Source organism: Monocercomonoides exilis (genome assembly GCF_001643675.1).
Source record: "Monocercomonoides exilis strain PA203 chromosome Unknown scaffold47-789622, whole genome shotgun sequence".
Classification (NCBI taxonomy): domain Eukaryota; phylum Preaxostyla; order Oxymonadida; family Polymastigidae; genus Monocercomonoides; species Monocercomonoides exilis.
In genome coordinates, this window is record NW_027150592.1 from 736577 (window position 1) to 754166 (window position 17590).

At 37.8% G+C, this 17590-nt stretch overlaps 8 protein-coding genes across 8 annotated transcripts; 5 read left to right on the plus strand and 3 right to left on the minus strand.

Annotated features, from left to right (window-relative positions):
* Nucleotides 1-701: 701 nt before the first annotated feature.
* On the plus strand, nt 702-4535 carry MONOS_10645 (putative importin subunit beta-1; the record flags this gene model as incomplete). The annotated part of the gene is made up of 6 exons (XM_067863111.1): nt 702-741; nt 796-854; nt 905-1009; nt 1069-1332; nt 1437-3048; nt 3310-4535. The coding sequence occupies 6 exons, from the start codon at nt 702-704 to the stop codon at nt 4443-4445; spliced, it is 3216 nt and encodes a 1071-aa protein (XP_067721486.1). The 3' UTR covers nt 4446-4535.
* Nucleotides 4536-4777: 242 nt separating this feature from the next.
* Nucleotides 4778-6317, plus strand: MONOS_10644 (putative 26S proteasome non-ATPase regulatory subunit 14). The gene is made up of 8 exons (XM_067863110.1): nt 4778-4994; nt 5059-5218; nt 5278-5321; nt 5376-5454; nt 5516-5613; nt 5680-5847; nt 5947-6031; nt 6097-6317. The coding sequence occupies exons 1-8, from the start codon at nt 4812-4814 to the stop codon at nt 6213-6215; spliced, it is 936 nt and encodes a 311-aa protein (XP_067721487.1). The 5' UTR covers nt 4778-4811; the 3' UTR covers nt 6216-6317.
* A 654-nt stretch (nt 6318-6971) lies between these two features.
* Nucleotides 6972-7689, plus strand: MONOS_10643 (uncharacterized protein; the record flags this gene model as incomplete). The annotated part of the gene is made up of 3 exons (XM_067863109.1): nt 6972-6988; nt 7148-7225; nt 7283-7689. The coding sequence occupies 3 exons, from the start codon at nt 6972-6974 to the stop codon at nt 7593-7595; spliced, it is 408 nt and encodes a 135-aa protein (XP_067721488.1). The 3' UTR covers nt 7596-7689.
* An 83-nt stretch (nt 7690-7772) lies between these two features.
* On the plus strand, nt 7773-11849 carry MONOS_10642 (Vacuolar protein sorting 35B (Vps35B)). Its single transcript, XM_067863108.1, has 6 exons — nt 7773-7852; nt 7904-8063; nt 8172-10167; nt 10447-10579; nt 10861-11010; nt 11433-11849. The coding sequence occupies exons 1-6, from the start codon at nt 7790-7792 to the stop codon at nt 11613-11615; spliced, it is 2685 nt and encodes an 894-aa protein (XP_067721489.1). The 5' UTR covers nt 7773-7789; the 3' UTR covers nt 11616-11849.
* A 185-nt stretch (nt 11850-12034) lies between these two features.
* On the minus strand, nt 12035-12355 carry MONOS_18129 (uncharacterized protein; the record flags this gene model as incomplete). Its single annotated transcript, XM_067871117.1, has 1 exon — nt 12035-12355. The coding sequence occupies one exon, from the start codon at nt 12353-12355 to the stop codon at nt 12035-12037; it is 321 nt and encodes a 106-aa protein (XP_067721490.1).
* Nucleotides 12356-13171: 816 nt separating this feature from the next.
* On the minus strand, nt 13172-14028 carry MONOS_10641 (putative EEF1A lysine methyltransferase 1; the record flags this gene model as incomplete). Its single annotated transcript, XM_067863107.1, has 5 exons — nt 13172-13394; nt 13446-13609; nt 13661-13765; nt 13836-13851; nt 13907-14028. The coding sequence occupies 5 exons, from the start codon at nt 14026-14028 to the stop codon at nt 13172-13174; spliced, it is 630 nt and encodes a 209-aa protein (XP_067721491.1).
* Nucleotides 14029-14038: 10 nt separating this feature from the next.
* MONOS_10640 (uncharacterized protein) lies at nt 14039-15420 on the plus strand. The gene is made up of 4 exons (XM_067863106.1): nt 14039-14161; nt 14215-14459; nt 14511-14834; nt 14895-15420. The coding sequence occupies exons 1-4, from the start codon at nt 14099-14101 to the stop codon at nt 15310-15312; spliced, it is 1050 nt and encodes a 349-aa protein (XP_067721492.1). The 5' UTR covers nt 14039-14098; the 3' UTR covers nt 15313-15420.
* Nucleotides 15421-16374: 954 nt separating this feature from the next.
* MONOS_2652c2 (uncharacterized protein) lies at nt 16375-17535 on the minus strand (the record flags this gene model as incomplete). Its single annotated transcript, XM_067872587.1, has 3 exons — nt 16375-16671; nt 16752-17098; nt 17392-17535. The coding sequence occupies 3 exons, from the start codon at nt 17533-17535 to the stop codon at nt 16500-16502; spliced, it is 663 nt and encodes a 220-aa protein (XP_067721493.1). The 3' UTR covers nt 16375-16499.
* Between the last annotated feature and the right edge of the window lie 55 nt (nt 17536-17590).

Here is a 17590-nt window from a genome sequence, read left to right on the forward strand (position 1 = left end):
TTGTGAAACAATCAAAAGCTTTAATTAAAGCTCTTTTTCACTAAATAGAACAAAATAAATTTTAATTATATGGAACTTCTTTCCCATGTTCATAAACAAAATCAATCGTAATTCATTAATACAAACACTAATTGTCGTTTTTGCTGCCTCAATTATTTTCTAACAAAACATAGTTTTCAAGAATGCAACATTATTATTTAAACATTTGTATTTAAAAAACTGGATTCAAGTTTCAGCCGTAGATTGCTTTTGAGGGTTATCATTTGGAGATTTCGAAGTTGGAAATAAAAAATTATACAAGGGGGAAGTACCGTCAGAAGGAGTTGTTGCGCGAACTTCTTCAGAATAAGTTGATGGATGATTACTTGTTTGGTGATGAATCGATCCACATAATGTGCAAATACGATGCTTTTTTGATTTATGTGACAGTATGTGATTATGCAGGCACTTTTCTGAACTGTAAACCTTTTTGCATTTCAAAAAATTGCATTTCCAACATTTTATTTTTGTATGAGAAATTTTGCGATGGTAACGCAATAACGTAAGAGTTGAAAAAGTTCTTTTACACCCAGGGGAAGAGCATGTAAATAGGTGTTTTGCGCAGTGAGATTTCATCTGTAAGAAACGAATAAAGAAATGAACTTATTTATCTGTAAATGATCTTATAACCATAGGAAAAGAAAAAAAGTACTTGGACTAAAATGGATTTGATTTCTTGCGTTGAAAGAACGTTAAGTCCAGGTTTGTAATTTTCTTTAAAATTATTAACATTAACTTACAATTTTTTCATGAAAGATCCAAATGTTAGGAATCCGGCGTATCAAACTTTGATTCAGATGCAAAATGCTGATTTTGTTTGAAGAATATAAACTTTAATCTTTAAAGATTTTATTCATTTAAATAGCCTAATTATATACTTATGCTTTCACAAATACTTTCAGATGAAACAAAGCTTTCAAATGTTAGACAAAATTCAGGAATTATTTTGAAAAATGCAATTGGTCTTCAAGTATAACTTCTTTTAAAAAATTTTTATTGCATTCCTTTGCAATTCATATGTTTTTTTAGAACGAAGCTGGACAATCTAAGTGGATTCAAGCAGGTGATTCGACTCGAGGCGCTATTAAACAAAATATTTTTAAAACTCTTGCCTGCTCTGTTAGAGATGCTTCAAAAACTGCGAGCCTCGTCTTAGCTGCAATAGGAGTGATTGAGATACCGCTTGGATTGTGGGAATCATTAATTTCTGATATTGCAGGAGCCATGAAAGCAGATAATCACATGTTAAAAATTTCTTTGCTAACAGCACTTGGATATCTCTGCCAAGATTCGGTCTGATTCAAAAAAGTTACAGCTTGTTATTGTGATTTCTAATTCATTGTAATTAATGTTCATTTTCACTGTGGGATATATGTTCCTCGCAACAATAATTTCAGGATGAAGATGCCTTAACTCGGTTTAGTGGAGCAATTCTTGGGGCCGTCATGAGCGGAATAGAGTCTCAACAGCCTCTGCCTGTTCGAGAGGCAGGCTGTCAAGCACTTCTCAATGCGCTTCCTTTCGTATCTCGCAACATGTCAAATGACACAGAACGCTCATTTCTTATGAACACTATCTGCGACCTGACAAAGCTCGGGCTCGGAAGCAGTGCATCGAGCGTGGCTGTGGGGTCGCCGGAGTGGCTGAGCCTGCGGAAGATGCGAGAGAAAGGCTACGAGTGCCTGGTGCTCGTCTGCGACAAGTACTACGAGTACCTCCTGCCGTACATGTCGCGCATATTCGAGGCCACCATTGAAGCCATCCGCGGCCGGCACACACCGCCCCCACCCGCAGAGGGGGAATACGCCGCGAACAACGAGGAGATCCTCCTTCTGGTGCTGGACATGTGGCTGATGATCGGTGAGCGGGAGAAGGACCTCGAGGAGCGCGAGCGGAACCGCCTAGAGGACGACCCGGAGGCTGTGGAGGTGGGCGAGACAGGGAGCGGGATGTATGCCAGCAGCTCCACGCCAGCCAACATGGGAGGGATGCAGCTTGGCGCAGTCGAAGTGGACGGCGACGGGAACCCGGTGATCAAGTCACTGGGCCTGTGCAAGATGGCGTGCAGCTCGCTGCTGCCGGAGATCCTGCCGGTTTTTCTGGACATCAGCGAGAACACATTCACAGCAGAGAACTGGAACCCGGTGCACGGAGCAGAGGCCGTGCTGGAGTACCTGGTCGTGCACAACGGAGACACTGTGCTGTCGACGGTGAACCAGTTCATAGCGAGCGCTTTTGCGAGGGGGGATTGGAAGGGCGCTGATGCTGCCATCCGCGCCTTTGGCTGCCTGCCCCTCGCTTGCTCGGACGATGCGATGAAGCCGCTGGTTGACTCGGCGCTGCCGAAGATGTTCCAGCTGTACTTCACACAGCCCACCACTGCTGCTGCTTCTTCTGTCCCTTCAGCTGCGCCTGGCACACTTGCAATGAACGAGGACGCGGCAGCTATTCTGAAGGAGACGATTATCGCAGCCATCTCAAAAGTGGTGTGTGGCTGTGTGCTGTTAGCAGCGCCGTTCCTGTCAGACATCGTGAGAGTGCTCGAGGTGGCGCTGGCAGACAGCGACTCCGATGTGGTCGAAGGGGCGTGTCAGTGCACAGCGGACATTGCGAACATCGCACTGAAGATTCTGGCGGATGACAGCGACGACGACGATATTGACGAGGGAGATGGCGCTGCCTCAGACACGAGCGTGCCTTCGGCGAGTGTGCAGATAGCTGCATCGATCGAAGCGACGGCGCAGCAGACAAACTTCATGTCCGGGGTGATTGCGAAGCTGTTTGACCCGGTCCTGCAGAAGGCAATGAACGTGCAGTCGTTCGGAGGCAAGTCCACAGCAGTGGCGTGGAACGCAGCGAATCTGATGCTGAATTCAGCTGCTGCTGATGCCATCCCGTTTGTGTCGACGAGAGTGAAGATGGTGCTCGATGCGGCAGGGCAGCAAATGCAGGAGAGCCTGGCACGTATTCAGCAGCAGCAACAACAACAACAGGGGCAGCCAGTTAAAGGTTTGGGTTGGATTTTGTTGAAAAACAAACTTTTTTTTCTTGCTTATAAACTTTCTCTTATTTTTTATAAAATCTCTTGTAATAATATTTCTTTATTTATTTATTTATAACATTTCCCCCCAAATGATTATATTTTATTTTCAAATTCACTTTTTATTTTTTCTGTCTTTCTCATTCAACTCCATTTATCTCTCCACACATTCACATATCCACATATCCACATATCCACATATCCACATATCCACATATTTACAACCACAGACCAGCTCCTGGAAGCCGAAGAGACGCAATATCGCGAGTACCTCATGTTCCTCTCCTCAGCCGTGCAGAAGCTCGCATCCTCATCTCCACTCCTCCTCACCCCTTGTTTCGAAGCAGCTGTCCGCGCGCTGTCGCTGCCGATGGACAAAGTGAACGAAGAAGCGCTCGCCCTTCTCGAAGGCATCTCTGACGCCGAAGAATCGAACTTCCTCGCACGCCTGCCGGCATGCATGCCCCACCTGACCCGATGCATCCAGATGATCGAGTACGACGACATCGTCATCACTGCCTGCAACACCGTCGGCAGCGTCGTCCGCTCCTCTGACGGAAAAGGAAGAGAGATTCTTCAGCAGTTCCTGCCATTCATCGTGGAGCAGATCACCAAGATCTCAGCAGCCATCTACCCAATCCCTCAATACACTGACCCCTTTGCTGCTCCTTCTGGCGCTTCTTCTGCTTCTCCCGCCACTGCCTCCCCTTCTGTTTCTTCCAATGGATTGCCTCCTCTCCCTCCAGAATGGGTCTCTCTGTCTGCACTGTCGTCGTACCTGAGTCTCTTCTTCGACTACGCCCTTGAATGGAAAGCAGCCATTTCACAATACATCCCTCCGCTCTGCCCGCTCTTTGCAAAAGCTGCGTGTGTCTGTGGCTGGCCGTCGCCGCAGGGCTCGCAGGAGAAAGTCGACCTGCTCCGCTCCTCTGCGCTGGAGTGCTTCTCAGCTGCCTTCCACGCGCTCAACCCGAAAACGATGGGCTCTTCTCCAATGCCAACTGCTGTGACGGAAGAAACGATTGTGCAGCTGGTGCGGCTGCTGTCGGCGTATGCGTACCAGGCGATCTCTGCACTTCTTGTTCTGAATTCTCCCCGGCCATCCACTCCACAGGCGCCACAGCCTGCTTCGTATGCGGCTGCGGTGGCTCTCCCGCAGAATGCGCTGGGAGGCCAGACAATGGCGAAGCTGTGTGCGCTGCTGCTGGACATGGCACAGACGGTGCCGGGTTCTGCAGTCTCGGTGTGCTCGAACAGAGACGTCGTTGCGTTTGTGCTGGCGCATGTGAAGGACGAGGACCCGGAAGTGAAGAAAGCGGCGAGGAGCGCGAGAAAGGCGATTAGATCGCTGAAAATCAAAATATGAATTTATTTATGTCATTTCAGAATTTTTTTTTTGTTGACTTTATATTGAAATTCATAAAAATAAATAATATATATTTCAATTAACTTTAAATTAACATTTTTTATGATTATAAGTGGATTGCATTCTATCCTGCTTGTTAGAGTTTAATGTTAAAAAGGAAAATTGATTTTCAATAATAATTAATGTAGTGATAATTAAGAAACTTGATTTTTGGATAATTTTCTTTTTCAAATTGCCACATTTTTTACAAAGCAGTGAATGCTCTTTTCAATTGAAGATTCATTTTCTTTTTCTCAATCAACTCTTTCAAAAAAATAAACAATGTTATGGTCATCATTTGATCAATTTATTTATTTCTTCCTAAAAATGGATTTGTCTAAGCTTATTAGTCAAATGCAACCACAAGCACAACAAGGAATGGACGAGCCAGTTCCTGATGTTGGGGAAACAATTACAATTTCTTCTTTGGCACTGCTTAAAATGCTTAAGCATGGAAGAGCAGGTGTTCCGTTGGAAGTCATGGGACTAATGCTCGGCTCGTTTGTAGATGTATGTACCTTTTTGTGGTGCGTTTATTCATATTTATATATCTATTTTATATTTTGTTTTGAAGGATTACACCATCCGCGTTGATGATGTTTTTGCTATGCCTCAGAGCGGGACAGGAGTTTCAGTTGAAGCTGTTGATGAAGTATTTCAGCAAAAGATGATTGATCTTCTTAAACTTACAGGGCGTACAGAGGTTGTTGTTGGATGGTATCATTCTCATCCAGGTTTTGTATTTGTTTTTTCTTTCATTTCCAGCAAATAATAAGAATATTTTTAAATGCAGGTTTTGGTCCATGGCTTAGCGGAGTGGATATGAATACTCAGCAGGTTTGTACTGATGTTTGGAGGTCTTTTTATTTCTCCGTATATTTTGTCATTCAGAGCTTTGAGAAATTACACCCTCGCGCTGTCGCCGTTGTTGTTGATCCTGTACAAAGCGTAAAGGGTAAAGTTGTTATAGGTATGAAATAATTTATCGCAAGATTTAATTATTTTCATCTCGTATCTGCAATTTTCTTCAGATGCATTTCGCCTCATCCCACAAATGACCATGATGACTGGAGCAGAGCCGCGTCAAACCACATCTAACATAGGGCATCTTGCGCGTCCATCGCTTGTTGTATGCCTTTGCTTTGTATTTTAAGATTTATCCTCCTAATTTTATAAATTTTCTAAAACATTTCAGGCTCTTGTTCATGGATGCGGGAGGCAATATTATTCAATGCCAATTGAATTTAGGAAGAATACGCTTGAAGAGCAAATGTTGTTGAATTTGAAGAAAAAGGAATGGATAGAAGGAATGAAAATTGCAAGTTTCACGTCAATTGAAGATGATAATGAAAAGAGAATGAAGGTTATTCTTTTGAGTTTTTTTTCATAAAACATTCATTTTATTTGTTTTTTTATTATTACACATAAATCACATTTATATGAATATATTCTTTTTATTTAGGAAATGGTTTCTCTTGCCGATTCATTTAACAGGAGAATTATTGAAGAAACATCTGCAATTATTGAAAAACGTCAAGAAAAACAAGGTTTGAGCTTAATTTTTCAAATTTAGATTCATCAAGGAAAAAATATTATCTTTGTTTCAACACAGAATTGGCGATGGTTGGAAAAGTTGATCCAAAAAAGCAGCTTGACACAGCCGTCTCGCAAACAATAGAAACAAATTTAAGTCAAACACTTGGAGTAATGCTGTCAACTGTCGCTTTCTAAATTCATTTCACTTTCATTTTTTTTTTTCCTTTTATTTAAGTTTTTGGTAATTATTGTTTGATTGATAAATGTATTTCATGCTTTTTCAACTTCAAAAAAAAATTAAAGGGATATACTATTCTTAGAAAGTTAAACCAGGCTTGAATTCAATTCATAAATTAAAGAACATCTAAGAGAAAAGTGCATTTTTTAAAGAAGGAAGTGCAGTTATTCATGCATTTTTTCCATTTCAATAAAATGCAAAATTTTTGCTGTTTCTTCACAAATATCTTAAATCGTTGAGATTATTCCCAGAAATCCAAAGGTCACTGGAAGAGGAAAGGAGGCTGCTAAAGAGGAGGAGGGCAACAGTGGTGAGTTGCATTGAATTTGACAAGCAACAAGAGCGAGCATCACAAGAGCGAGTCTTGAAATTTGAGAAGATGGAAGCAGAAACTTCGGCTTCTTTTCATTAATAATGAATCTGATGAAGAGAGAGGGGTAAAAATTATCAGAAAAAATACATATGCATCAGATCTAGAAGATTGGTTTGACAAAAACACAGGTGAAAAGATTGATGACAATTGTTTAAAAATCTCTCAGGGATTGAATAGTCCAAATTCAACAAAACAAAAAGATAAATTGGAAGATATCTAATGATAATTTACAAAAAGAAAAGTTGAACACTTTTGGCCAATTATAGTTCATTTACTTCGAAGACATTTCAATATTTTTTCTCTTCAAATTTTTTTTTACAAAACGCCCTTAATATTTAGAATGTCAAAACGAAAACAGTTTGTATTTTTCTTTTTTCTTTTTATTTGAAAAGAATGTAATTAATAAAATAATCCTCCTTTCAATTTATTTTTTATGATAAATTAAACTTTGTTAAACTTTGTTTTCTTCCATTCTAACAACATATTTGGTTTAATTTATAATTTTCGTTTTTTCAGGTCAACAGAGTCTGTCATTCGTCAGCTTCTTGTCGATACAACAGTACTTACAACAAAACTTGAATCCCAATTGGCCTTGTATGGAATATTTCCGATTTTTTTTTTAATCAGTTATTTTGAATTTTTTATTCTTAGCTTTGATTTGGGGGGAAAGGAACGAATGGGCAGAACAGCAATGGGTTCCACAGGAGTATCAGGAAATTCTTGTTATGATCCTAATACTACCAGATATTCTGAGACAAGTCAAGATACTCCTCATGAAGAAGATGAAGGAACATACGAGCAGACTGATGAAAATCAAGAGGAACAAGTTGAAGAGCAAGGTGAAAATCAAGAACAAACAGAAGAACAAACGGAAGAACAAAACACAGAACAGCAGGACACACAACGAGATGAAAATGCAGCAGGAGAAATGGAGGATGCACAAGAAGGAGGTGAAGAGCAGTGAAACTTCTGAGCATTTCACAATAAAAAAAGCACTTATTCTGATTTTCTCACTTCATTTATTTCATTGTTTTATTTTGCAACGAACAATATTTTTTCAAAATGATATTTTCCAAAAGATAATTTCAATTTTAAAAAATTTTACTACCAAGCAGCTATTCGATAATAATGATCATTTCCCATACTATAGTAAAAGAAATGTCATCAGGAAGAAGACGCTTTGAACCCGAAGAAGATACAATTTTTACGCAAAATGAGCAAGTTTTACTTTGCTTTGTTACAAATAATCGTGATTTATAAACATTTTTTCAGGAATGGTTAAACACAAGTTTGAAAACTATTTCGGACAACCACCGTGCAATGCTTCGTTCAATGGACATGGGAAATGTCAACGATGCATTCAAATTCGCAGCGTTAATTTGTGATGAGCTTAGAACATCTCTTTTGACCCCTCAAAAATATTATGCACTTTGTGTGCAACAAACTTATTTTTTAAATTATGTATCAACATCAAATTTTTTCATGAACTTTCAAATTTCATAACCTTCTCTTGATTATGTTCGCTTATCATCATGAAAAGACATGGATGTATTCAACAGGTTAAGAGACTTTGAAGTATTCGTTGGAGAGCAAAACAAAAAAGGAACACCAATGATTGAACTTTACGAAAGAGCACAGTACACCACAAATATTCTGTCGAGGTTGTATCTTTTGATATGTGTTGGATCGGTGTACATTCGTTCAGGAGAAGCTCCAGCAAAAGGAGTTTTGAAGGATCTTGTCGAAATGTCAAAAGGAGTTCAACATCCAATGCGAGGGCTTTTCCTTCGAAGTTATTTGTCACAAATGACGAAGGACAAATTACCCGATGGCACTTCGTCAAATCCGACAAACGGAGTTTTGACTGATTCTCTTGAATTCGTCCTTGCTAATTTTGTGGAGATGAACAAATTGTGGGTCCGCATGCAATATCTTGGCACGTCTCGAGATCGAGAGAGAAGAGAGAAAGAAAGGCAAGAGTTGAGAACATTGATTGGTACTAATCTGGTGAATGTGTCAAATTTGGATGGTGTTGATGAACGGCTTTATGAATCTGTGATCCTTCCTGCGATTTTGGAGCAAGTTGTGAATTGTCACGATGCTGTTGCACAATACTATTTAATGGAAATTATCATTCAGATTTTCCCGTGTGAATTTCATTTGATTTCGTTGGAGAAATATCTTTCTTGCTTTGGGAAGATGGAAGATTCTGTTGATGTGGAGGATCTGATCTTGCGGTTGATTGAGAGATTGACCAAGTTTTGTGTGGACAACCCGCAAAAAGTGAGCAAAGACGCTACGTCGTCTCTGTTTGATATCCTTTCCACATCTGTCAACGATGTGCTAAAAACGAGGCGCGAAATTGTCAAGACTGCAGGAAAGCTGCGCCTGTATGACGCTCTGCTGCATCTGGTGATTGCGGTGTATCCGTCGAGCTCGCTCAGCGACTACATCGACAGAGTCTACCAGAAATGCCTCATTGCGCTCGAAGGCGTGCCCCAGGCCTCGATCTCGGCCTCAGGCGAGGTGAAAGTGCTGAACCAGCTAATCACTGCACCTCTGCAGCACGCAATCCAGAAAGCACAGCAGGCTGCTGCGGCGATGCTTCCGGGTGCCGGTGGTGCGTCTGGTTCGTCGCCTTCTCCGTCTCCTGATGGCGAAGACGGAGCCAGCGCTTTCTTCTCAACGAAGGACATGCTTCGTTTACCTCATGTGGGTGACATGATTGCTTTGTTGGCACCACAACCGAGAAAAGAGATGGCGATGATTATTATGAACGCAATGAACAAATGTCCCCCAGTCATCGATCAGCCAGAAATTCTCGAAAAACTCTTTGAATTTGTACGTCCTCTGATCGCTGATGATCCTCTTGCAGCTGCTGATGATGGGGTGCAAGACAAAGCGGATGAGGAGGAATTTGAAGCGGAGCAGAACAATGTGGCAAAGATATCACATATGTTGCACAATGAAGACACTGATGCCATGTTCAGACTTTTGTATGTGGCAAGAAAGTACTTTGGAAAGGGTGGCATAAAGAGAGTGAAGTACGCTCTGACTCCTCTCTTCTTCGTATCGTTGAGGCTTGCAGAGAGAATTGCGAGAATCGAAAGAGAAGCGGAAGAAGTAGAAGAAGCAACAGGAAGTGACGAGAGCACAGAGACAGATGGAGGTGAATCTGAGCTGACGAGTGAAGAGTCGAGTGATGTGACTGAAACGACAGTAGCATTTCCGCGCAACTCGAAAAAGGCCAAATCAAAAGACGGATCGGTCTCGACGAAGGCCAAGCTTGTTATCTCGACGGACAAAGTGTACCAGTTCGTGATGGAGATTATATCAGTCATTGGAAAGCACTTCCCAGATTTGGGTATTCGGATGTGCACACAGGCCATGCTGTCTGCTGATAGATGCTTCAACCAGCAGTATTCTTATGAGTTCATGTCGCAGGCGTGTGTTGTCTATGAAGAAGGAGTGGCAGACTCGAAGATGCAGTTCTTGGCTCTGAGAACATTCATCGGATCATTGCAGCAGACAAGAAAGTATGATAATGAGAGTTAAAGAGAATTAGAAAAGGCAAAAATAAAATAAAATTAAAATTAATTTTTTTATTGAATGTCATTTGATATGCTATGATGAATCACAAATTGCTCTAGAATTTCATAGAATCTTCATGTGTTGAAATTTTTTAACTTGAGCATATCTACTTTGGCTTTTTTAATGTTTTTCATTTTCAAAATACTTTTTTATAATTATTTGTAATTATTTCTTTTGTATTTCTTTTCATTTATGAATTCCTTCGTTTTATTTTTATTTTTCAGTATGGAAGAAGACAACTACGACACTTTGATAAAGAAGACTACACAATACTCTTCGAAATTGGTGAAGCGTCCAGACCAGGCACGTGCTGTGTGCCTTTGCTCCCATCTGTTCTGGGCTGACAGAGACGATGTTGTATGCAACATAGACATTTTATTTATTTTATATAAGAGTGAGAAAAAGGAATCAGTTTAGTTTGATTTTTTAATATTTGATATGACCACCACCTTTATTATTTATGAATATGAGAAGCATTTTTTTTTTCCAATCTATTGAATGCTTTTGTCACTACCTCTGATTTTTTGAGTTGGACATTTTTTTAAATGAAATTTTACACTCTTTTTTATTTCATTATGTATTATTTATTTATTTATTTCCTCTTTTCCAATAATTATATTTTCTTTCAATATTCATAGAATCCTTATCACAACTCAGTTCATGTTGTGGAATGCTTGAAGCGTAGCGGAGAATTAGCGGACAAGATTACGCAACTCAACATACAGACAACAATCTTTGCAGAAATATTGAATGAGAACTTGTATTTCCTGTCAAAGAACATTGACAAGGTATGAAAACGAGGAGAAAGAGAGAGAGAGAGAGAGAGAGAGAGAGAGAGAGAGAGAGAGAGAGAGAGAGAGAGAGAGAGAGAGAGAGAGAGAGAGAGAGAGAGAGAGAGAGATTAAAGGAAAACAACGCGCGCTTTTGATAGGACTTCCCGTCTTGTATCTTATAAATGGATGGTGTTGTGTAACCTAGCACGCAATATTAATGATTTGAACGAATAGAGGTCATTCAAATGTTTTCTACAAAAGAAAATGATCTCATAGGCGCATATTCTGTTCCAACAGAAAGAATCTTTTTAATTTTTTTTTTTTTTTTAATCTTTTTGCAGAGCAATGTTTCCATTGTTAATCATTTTAATTATTTGTATCTGCTTTTTTTTCTGTCTCATATTTTATTTTTTTTTTTTACCAAATAATACTAACAGCCAATCACAGGGCAAGTCATTGCCATTATTACTTTTATCCAGCAACGCTTGCCAGGACTTGACGAGGCAACGATCGGGCCAATGCAATCATACTTCAACAACACTATAAAGCATATCGAAAGAGAAAAGTCGTTGGGAGAAAAGCCTTTGTTCCAAGATATTTCACTACCTTCGATGGGATAGGTTAGACCAGAAAGATTGAAGGACGTTATTCTTGTGCATTAAAGAAAGAGTGCAAGACTCGATGTTTTTCATATTATTCTCATTTTTTGGTAAATGATTTTAAATAAACTTTTTTTTCATTAAAATGGATTGAAACAATGTTTCTTTAATCCTAATAAAAAATTAATTTTCAAGCAAGTGTATTTTCAAATTATTGTTTTTCATGAAACATGAAAAAATAAAGACAAATAAAAACTTTATTTCCTCAAGTAGTTTGACAAATCAATCAAAATTCCAAGCAAAAAGCGAACAAACAAAATGCAGTTTTAAAGTGCAAAAAGGAAAATGCCAACGCGGAAAGAACTTCCTTCGTAACACGTAGAAAGTTTTCCTTTCAGAAAATAAAATCAAAATATTTTCATTCACCCATCCAATTTATTCTATTTATCAAGAAACAGCTCCAAGAACTTCATTTCCTTCTCGTCCAGAGAAACATCAAAATTCAGGGCTTTCAGAAGAACAATTTCAGAAGATGCAACATCTGAAAGTGAAGCATTAAAAATGTGAGCCCAAGATTCATTGCTAAAAGGTTTGTCGGTGCTTATTTTATGGCTAAGCATCACCCCAACGACAATTGACATCGAAAGAGTGTCTAAAGTCACTCGAAATTTTGATTCTAAAGGGGCATTTCGCACAGCCTTATCAACTAAAAGAAGTCCGTAAATAACCTCACTAATTCTAATTCCAAAAGATTTTCTCATTTTTTGAAAGATGTGTCTTGAACTGGATTTATGTGAATAGTATAATTCTTTTGTAAAGTATTCGTTAAATTCTGGAACAAGCAACTCCTTGCTACTATTTGTTAATAAATGCATCCTTCCTGACCCAAATGTTTGTTTTGAAAATTCAAGAATCGATGAACTTAATAAGTTATCTTGTGAAGCATATTTGTCGAGAATAATGGTCGAAAAAGCAACAAATGATGCCAATCTTCGAAGAATGGATAAAGAGGCAATTTTTTCATCGAAAAATGGAAAATGATTATTTAATATATGAGATGTTTTTATTAAATCCGACATCGACATTAAACGAATTCTTTTTGAAGGCTTAAAAGTGACTTGTTGAATATGAGAAGATTTTTTGCTGAAGCAATGACACATGGAAACATGGTCATTTGTAGTTAATGAAATTAATCCATATTTCTGAGTAACATCATAAGATTCACAACAAAATTGAAGATGTGCTGAAAATAATGTTTCTAAAGGAAATAAATCCAAACTCATAAGAGTTTTGGTTAAGAAAAAACATTTTTGATAGAACATTTCGTTCTCAAAAATGATAAGCAATTAAAGTACAAAATGTGACGTAATAAAAATCTAAAGACAATAAAAGAAATAAATAATGGTATGAAATAAATAAATAAATAAATAACGATATATGCGAAATTAAAAGTGAATAAATAGGTATATTGAGTTATGCAGTCTACTCGCCATTTACATGGTGGTGCAGTTTTACCTCAAAATACCATTTATAAACCAAAAAGAGAGTGATAATTGTTCATTAATGCTAAATTCTAACTAATCTGTTTCGCATCCTAATCCTTCACTGACATAAGATGTATAAATGCTCATTGGGTTCAATAGCTGCTTGTGCCGAGGAATAAATGAAGCGGTGTGCAAATGATACGTTTCTTCAATATGCTCTCTCAAAAAAGAAGCTGTAACAAGTATAAATGGGGTCTCTGGAGATTTAGCAAGGAGAGACACTGTTTCCAAAAATGATGCTGTTGTTTCCTTGTTTCTATGCAAATTCATAAAATTATTTGGGATAGAAAATTGAAAAATTGCAAACAATCTTGGAGGATCACAAATCACAAAATCAAAATGATGATGGTATTTTTCTGGGATCTCTAAGTTCTTATCGCAATCATAAAAACAAAATCTGTCTTCTCCAAAATCGTTCTCAAAGCGTGTGTCATATTCAAAAAGAATTACTTGATTTTCAACTTTCATCTCCTGTTTTGAAATAATTCAGTAATTCCTCATATTTGCGAATGAAAATCATACGTCAAGAGTGACAAATACACTAGGCGCGGAAACAACAGCGATCGAGCCACCTTTGCTCATTTTTATAACTTCTTTTGATAAAGCACTTCTTGTTTCTGGCTCATACTTTATAGTCAGCAGATAAAGAGAAAAGAATTAAAGTTCAAATAATAAAACTAAAATGAATATTTTAAACCCAGAATTGTGCAAGGCTAAATTAAAGAATGAATAAAATGAAAAATATTGTTTTATAATTGATAAAAACACCTCCAGTCTTCTTTAGACGGATCCATAACTTCAGCGGACTTCTCTTGAAGAAACTGCTGTAGAACGGCAAGAGTTTCTGGAGATAGTTCCGTAGAATAGTCTTTTTCTGTTTGCTCAGACATTCTTATGGGTAATCAGGAAAATAAACATTATTAAGATTGAACAATAAGAATTGCTTTTCATTTAAATTACATGGAAGATTTTGTTTCTCTTTTGTCATCCATTCAAAGACAGTATTTGTCACTCACTGGTGAGGTAATGAATTATTTGTAAAAAATTAATGATTATCATTTAATTCTTTGAAATAGCGCAAAGCAAAACTTGACGAATGTCAAGAACTTGATTCGCAAATACAAAGTGAGTCAGAGCTTGCAGGGCTGCTTCTAAATAGATTTCATGATATCGATTCAAAATATCGTAAAGAACAGGTTGTATTGGAAGAAGAAAAACTTAAATTTGAGTTGGCAAAATTAGAAAATGAATCATTAAGCCAAGAGTACAACAACATTAAAAGTCAAATCGATGAATTAACCAGAACTGAAATGGATAAAAGGTTTTTAAATTTTTTCAAACTTTGTGCGCTATTTTTTCAAATGTTCTTAAGTGAAGCGTTCTTAAAGCAATTAGAATTATTTACGGAATGTTGTGACGAACCGTTTTTAGAAAATGAAGAGAAAGATGAAACACGACTGAATTTATTATCAACTCAGCTTAATTCAATGGAATCGGAATTACAAGATCTCGAGGTTCAATGGATGGAAGCAGCTGAGTATCGATCGACAATAAATATGCTACAAAAGCTGCAAATTGAATTTGCGGGAAAAGATAAAGAATTAGCATCTTTCAAACAGAAAGTGGAGAGTGCACAAGCAGAACGCGAGCAAGCAAATCGCGACTATAATGCAATTCAAAATCACGTAAAAAATTGGTATTTTTACTTATTTTTATGTTAATATTCAATGAAAATGTTTTCAACTTGAAATTTTAGGGAAGAACTGATGACGAAAAGTGTTCAGCTTTCAAAGCGTGTTGATGAAATGGAAATGTTGGTTGAAAAGACAGCCGAAGAGGGAAGATCTTTGGAGGAAACACTGAAAGAAGCTGAAAATGAATTGTGCATTTTAAACGAAAAAATTGAAAAAGTCGTCAAGAAACGTCAAGAACTTCATCATGAAACATTAAGAAAATGGAAGGATGATGATGTTGAAGCAATAGATGAAACTGAAAATCCAAAAGATGTTTCGCAAAAGGACAAGTTTACATCTCCAAATACCTTTAACAAATATTCTTTTCCTTTACGAAACATTCCTCAAAAAGGAGATAATAAACTTTTTCAACCGAAAAGAATTGAATATTCTAATGGCTTTTCAGATAGTTTTTACGATTCAGAACTTGAAGTGATATGACATAGTTTAGTGATTGTATTCTTCTTTTTTAATAAATTATTATTTATTTTTTTTGAAGTTCCAAAGATTCATTAAAAGAGAAAATATTCATACAAAATTTTGAATTTATAACATTATTTTTTTTTTCATATTTTTTTTGTTGGACATAGTTAAAAATAGGTAAAAATAAGAAAAAGAAAAGAAAAGAAAAGAAAATTTTCTCAAATGATATGTTAGAAAAAAACTTTTTGCACTTTTTTTTATGTTTCTTAGTGTATGAGATTGAGCAATTTTTTTTTTTTTTTTTTTTTTTCTTGGATAAATGGGTAATTCTTTTTGGGATCATACTTTTTCTGTCAAAATTTTCGGTCTGATTTTTTTCGGTTCGAAAGTTATCAACATATGAAGAATATGAACGGAAAACATCTTAAAATCAATAAAGATAAAATCTCTCGTGAAACTCTTCGAAATCCTTTATTTTTAACTTGAATGGTCGCATTTTATCATAATTTTGAAACATTGACATTTTTTTTTTCATTCATTTTCTATTATTCTTGAATTACAAATGTTATCATGATAATATTTTAAAACATGTCACAAACTTCATTTGGTCGACAATTTTTCAGATTTAAAAAGTTATGTATTTTGATCTCATAAGAATTACAATTGCTGATTTTTGGTGAATTAGAGTTTTTTCTTTTTGATCCATCTTGAAAATAGATGTTTATAAAATTTACAATGAATGTTTCAATTCTTTTTCGAGAAAATTAAATATTAAGATACGTATATAAAATTTTATTCGATCAGAAATTTTCAAATCTCAGAATTGATATCAACGTTTTGTATAAGCTTATTCATCTCACTGAAATTTGAGCAAAAAAGCATTTTTATAATTGGTTGTTTGTAATTTGTTTTTTCTTAAAAGTTTAATTTATTTTTAGATTTTTTGAATTCGTTTTTTTGTTGCAATATTCTCAAAAATATAACTTCTGCATATAACTTTTACAACGATAAGTGAATTTTCAGAGGGAAATATTTCATGTTGTCAATAACAATTTTGAACATTTTTAATTAGACGATGAAGAATATTTAGCCGGAAGGAGTAAGTGAATTGAGTATTTGAAAGAGTTCAAGAATAGTTAAAAAATGAAGTTAAACAAGATGTTGTTATTGAATGGGGTGTATTTGAAGAAGTCATCCAGAAAACATCAAAAAATGTCAAGCGCAACTAGCGTGAGCATCAACCCTCTAGAGTCTCCGTCTTCTGCATTCAACCATCTAGACTCGTTCATCAGCGCTGCCCTACCATCTTTGAAACCTGTTCGAACGAACGGATCGAGTGTGTCGACTTTTTCTTCTTCTCGAACTTTTTGCACTCGGCTGGTGATGTTGTATTCCACACATATGGCAACATCTTTTTTCCTATGGCAAGCTTGCTTCCTCTTTATCACCAGCCACACCTTCTACTTCCACCCTCACCCGGTGCATTCCATCTCGGCTGCAGCACACATGCAGCCCCCGCATCGCCACCAACGCCGGATAGTGCATAAACTCCCGACTCTCCGGGAAACAGAACGCATACGACATCGTCTGCATCCCATACGCACCCGGAACAACGCTCTGTGTCCTCGTCGCACTGCCACTTCGCAGTGCAATCGACCGTCCTGGCACCTGTATCAGCACCTCCACCGACCTCTGCGCTGATGTTTTGTTTGTCGGCGCCACATCGCACACACACACGCCCAGCTAGCATCTTCTCCGACTCCACATACTTCCTCGCCTTCCGCCCTTCCTCATTCATCTCCCACTTTTCGCTCACGTCATACACAAACTCCTACACAACCACCTGCTTCATCTCCACTCGTTTCCCCAAGCCACTCAAGCACAGCACTTGTTTCCTCACTTGTCTCTCTTATTCTCTTTCTCTTTCCTTTTCTCCTTCTCCTTTTTCTTCTCCTTCTATTCCTTCTTTCCCTCTTTCAAATTCCTCCATCTCCTTCACAAACAGCACTGGGGCTGTGTCATGCTCCTAATAGACACACTCGCTCTTCCTCCCCTCATCTCAATCACCTTCTCCACGCAAACAGAGTGCACACAAACATGTGTCAGCGCAGCTGCAAACGCTGCTGATGCTAACGAATCGGTGCATTCAATCACATTCGCTGACACAAAAGGAACAGACCTCCCACACTCACGCGTATCCCTGCCCACCCTCTCCCCGACACATCCACAGATACCGCGCATAGTCCAGGAAGAAATGGTTCCACTCAACCAGTACAGAATGAGATGACGCCACACG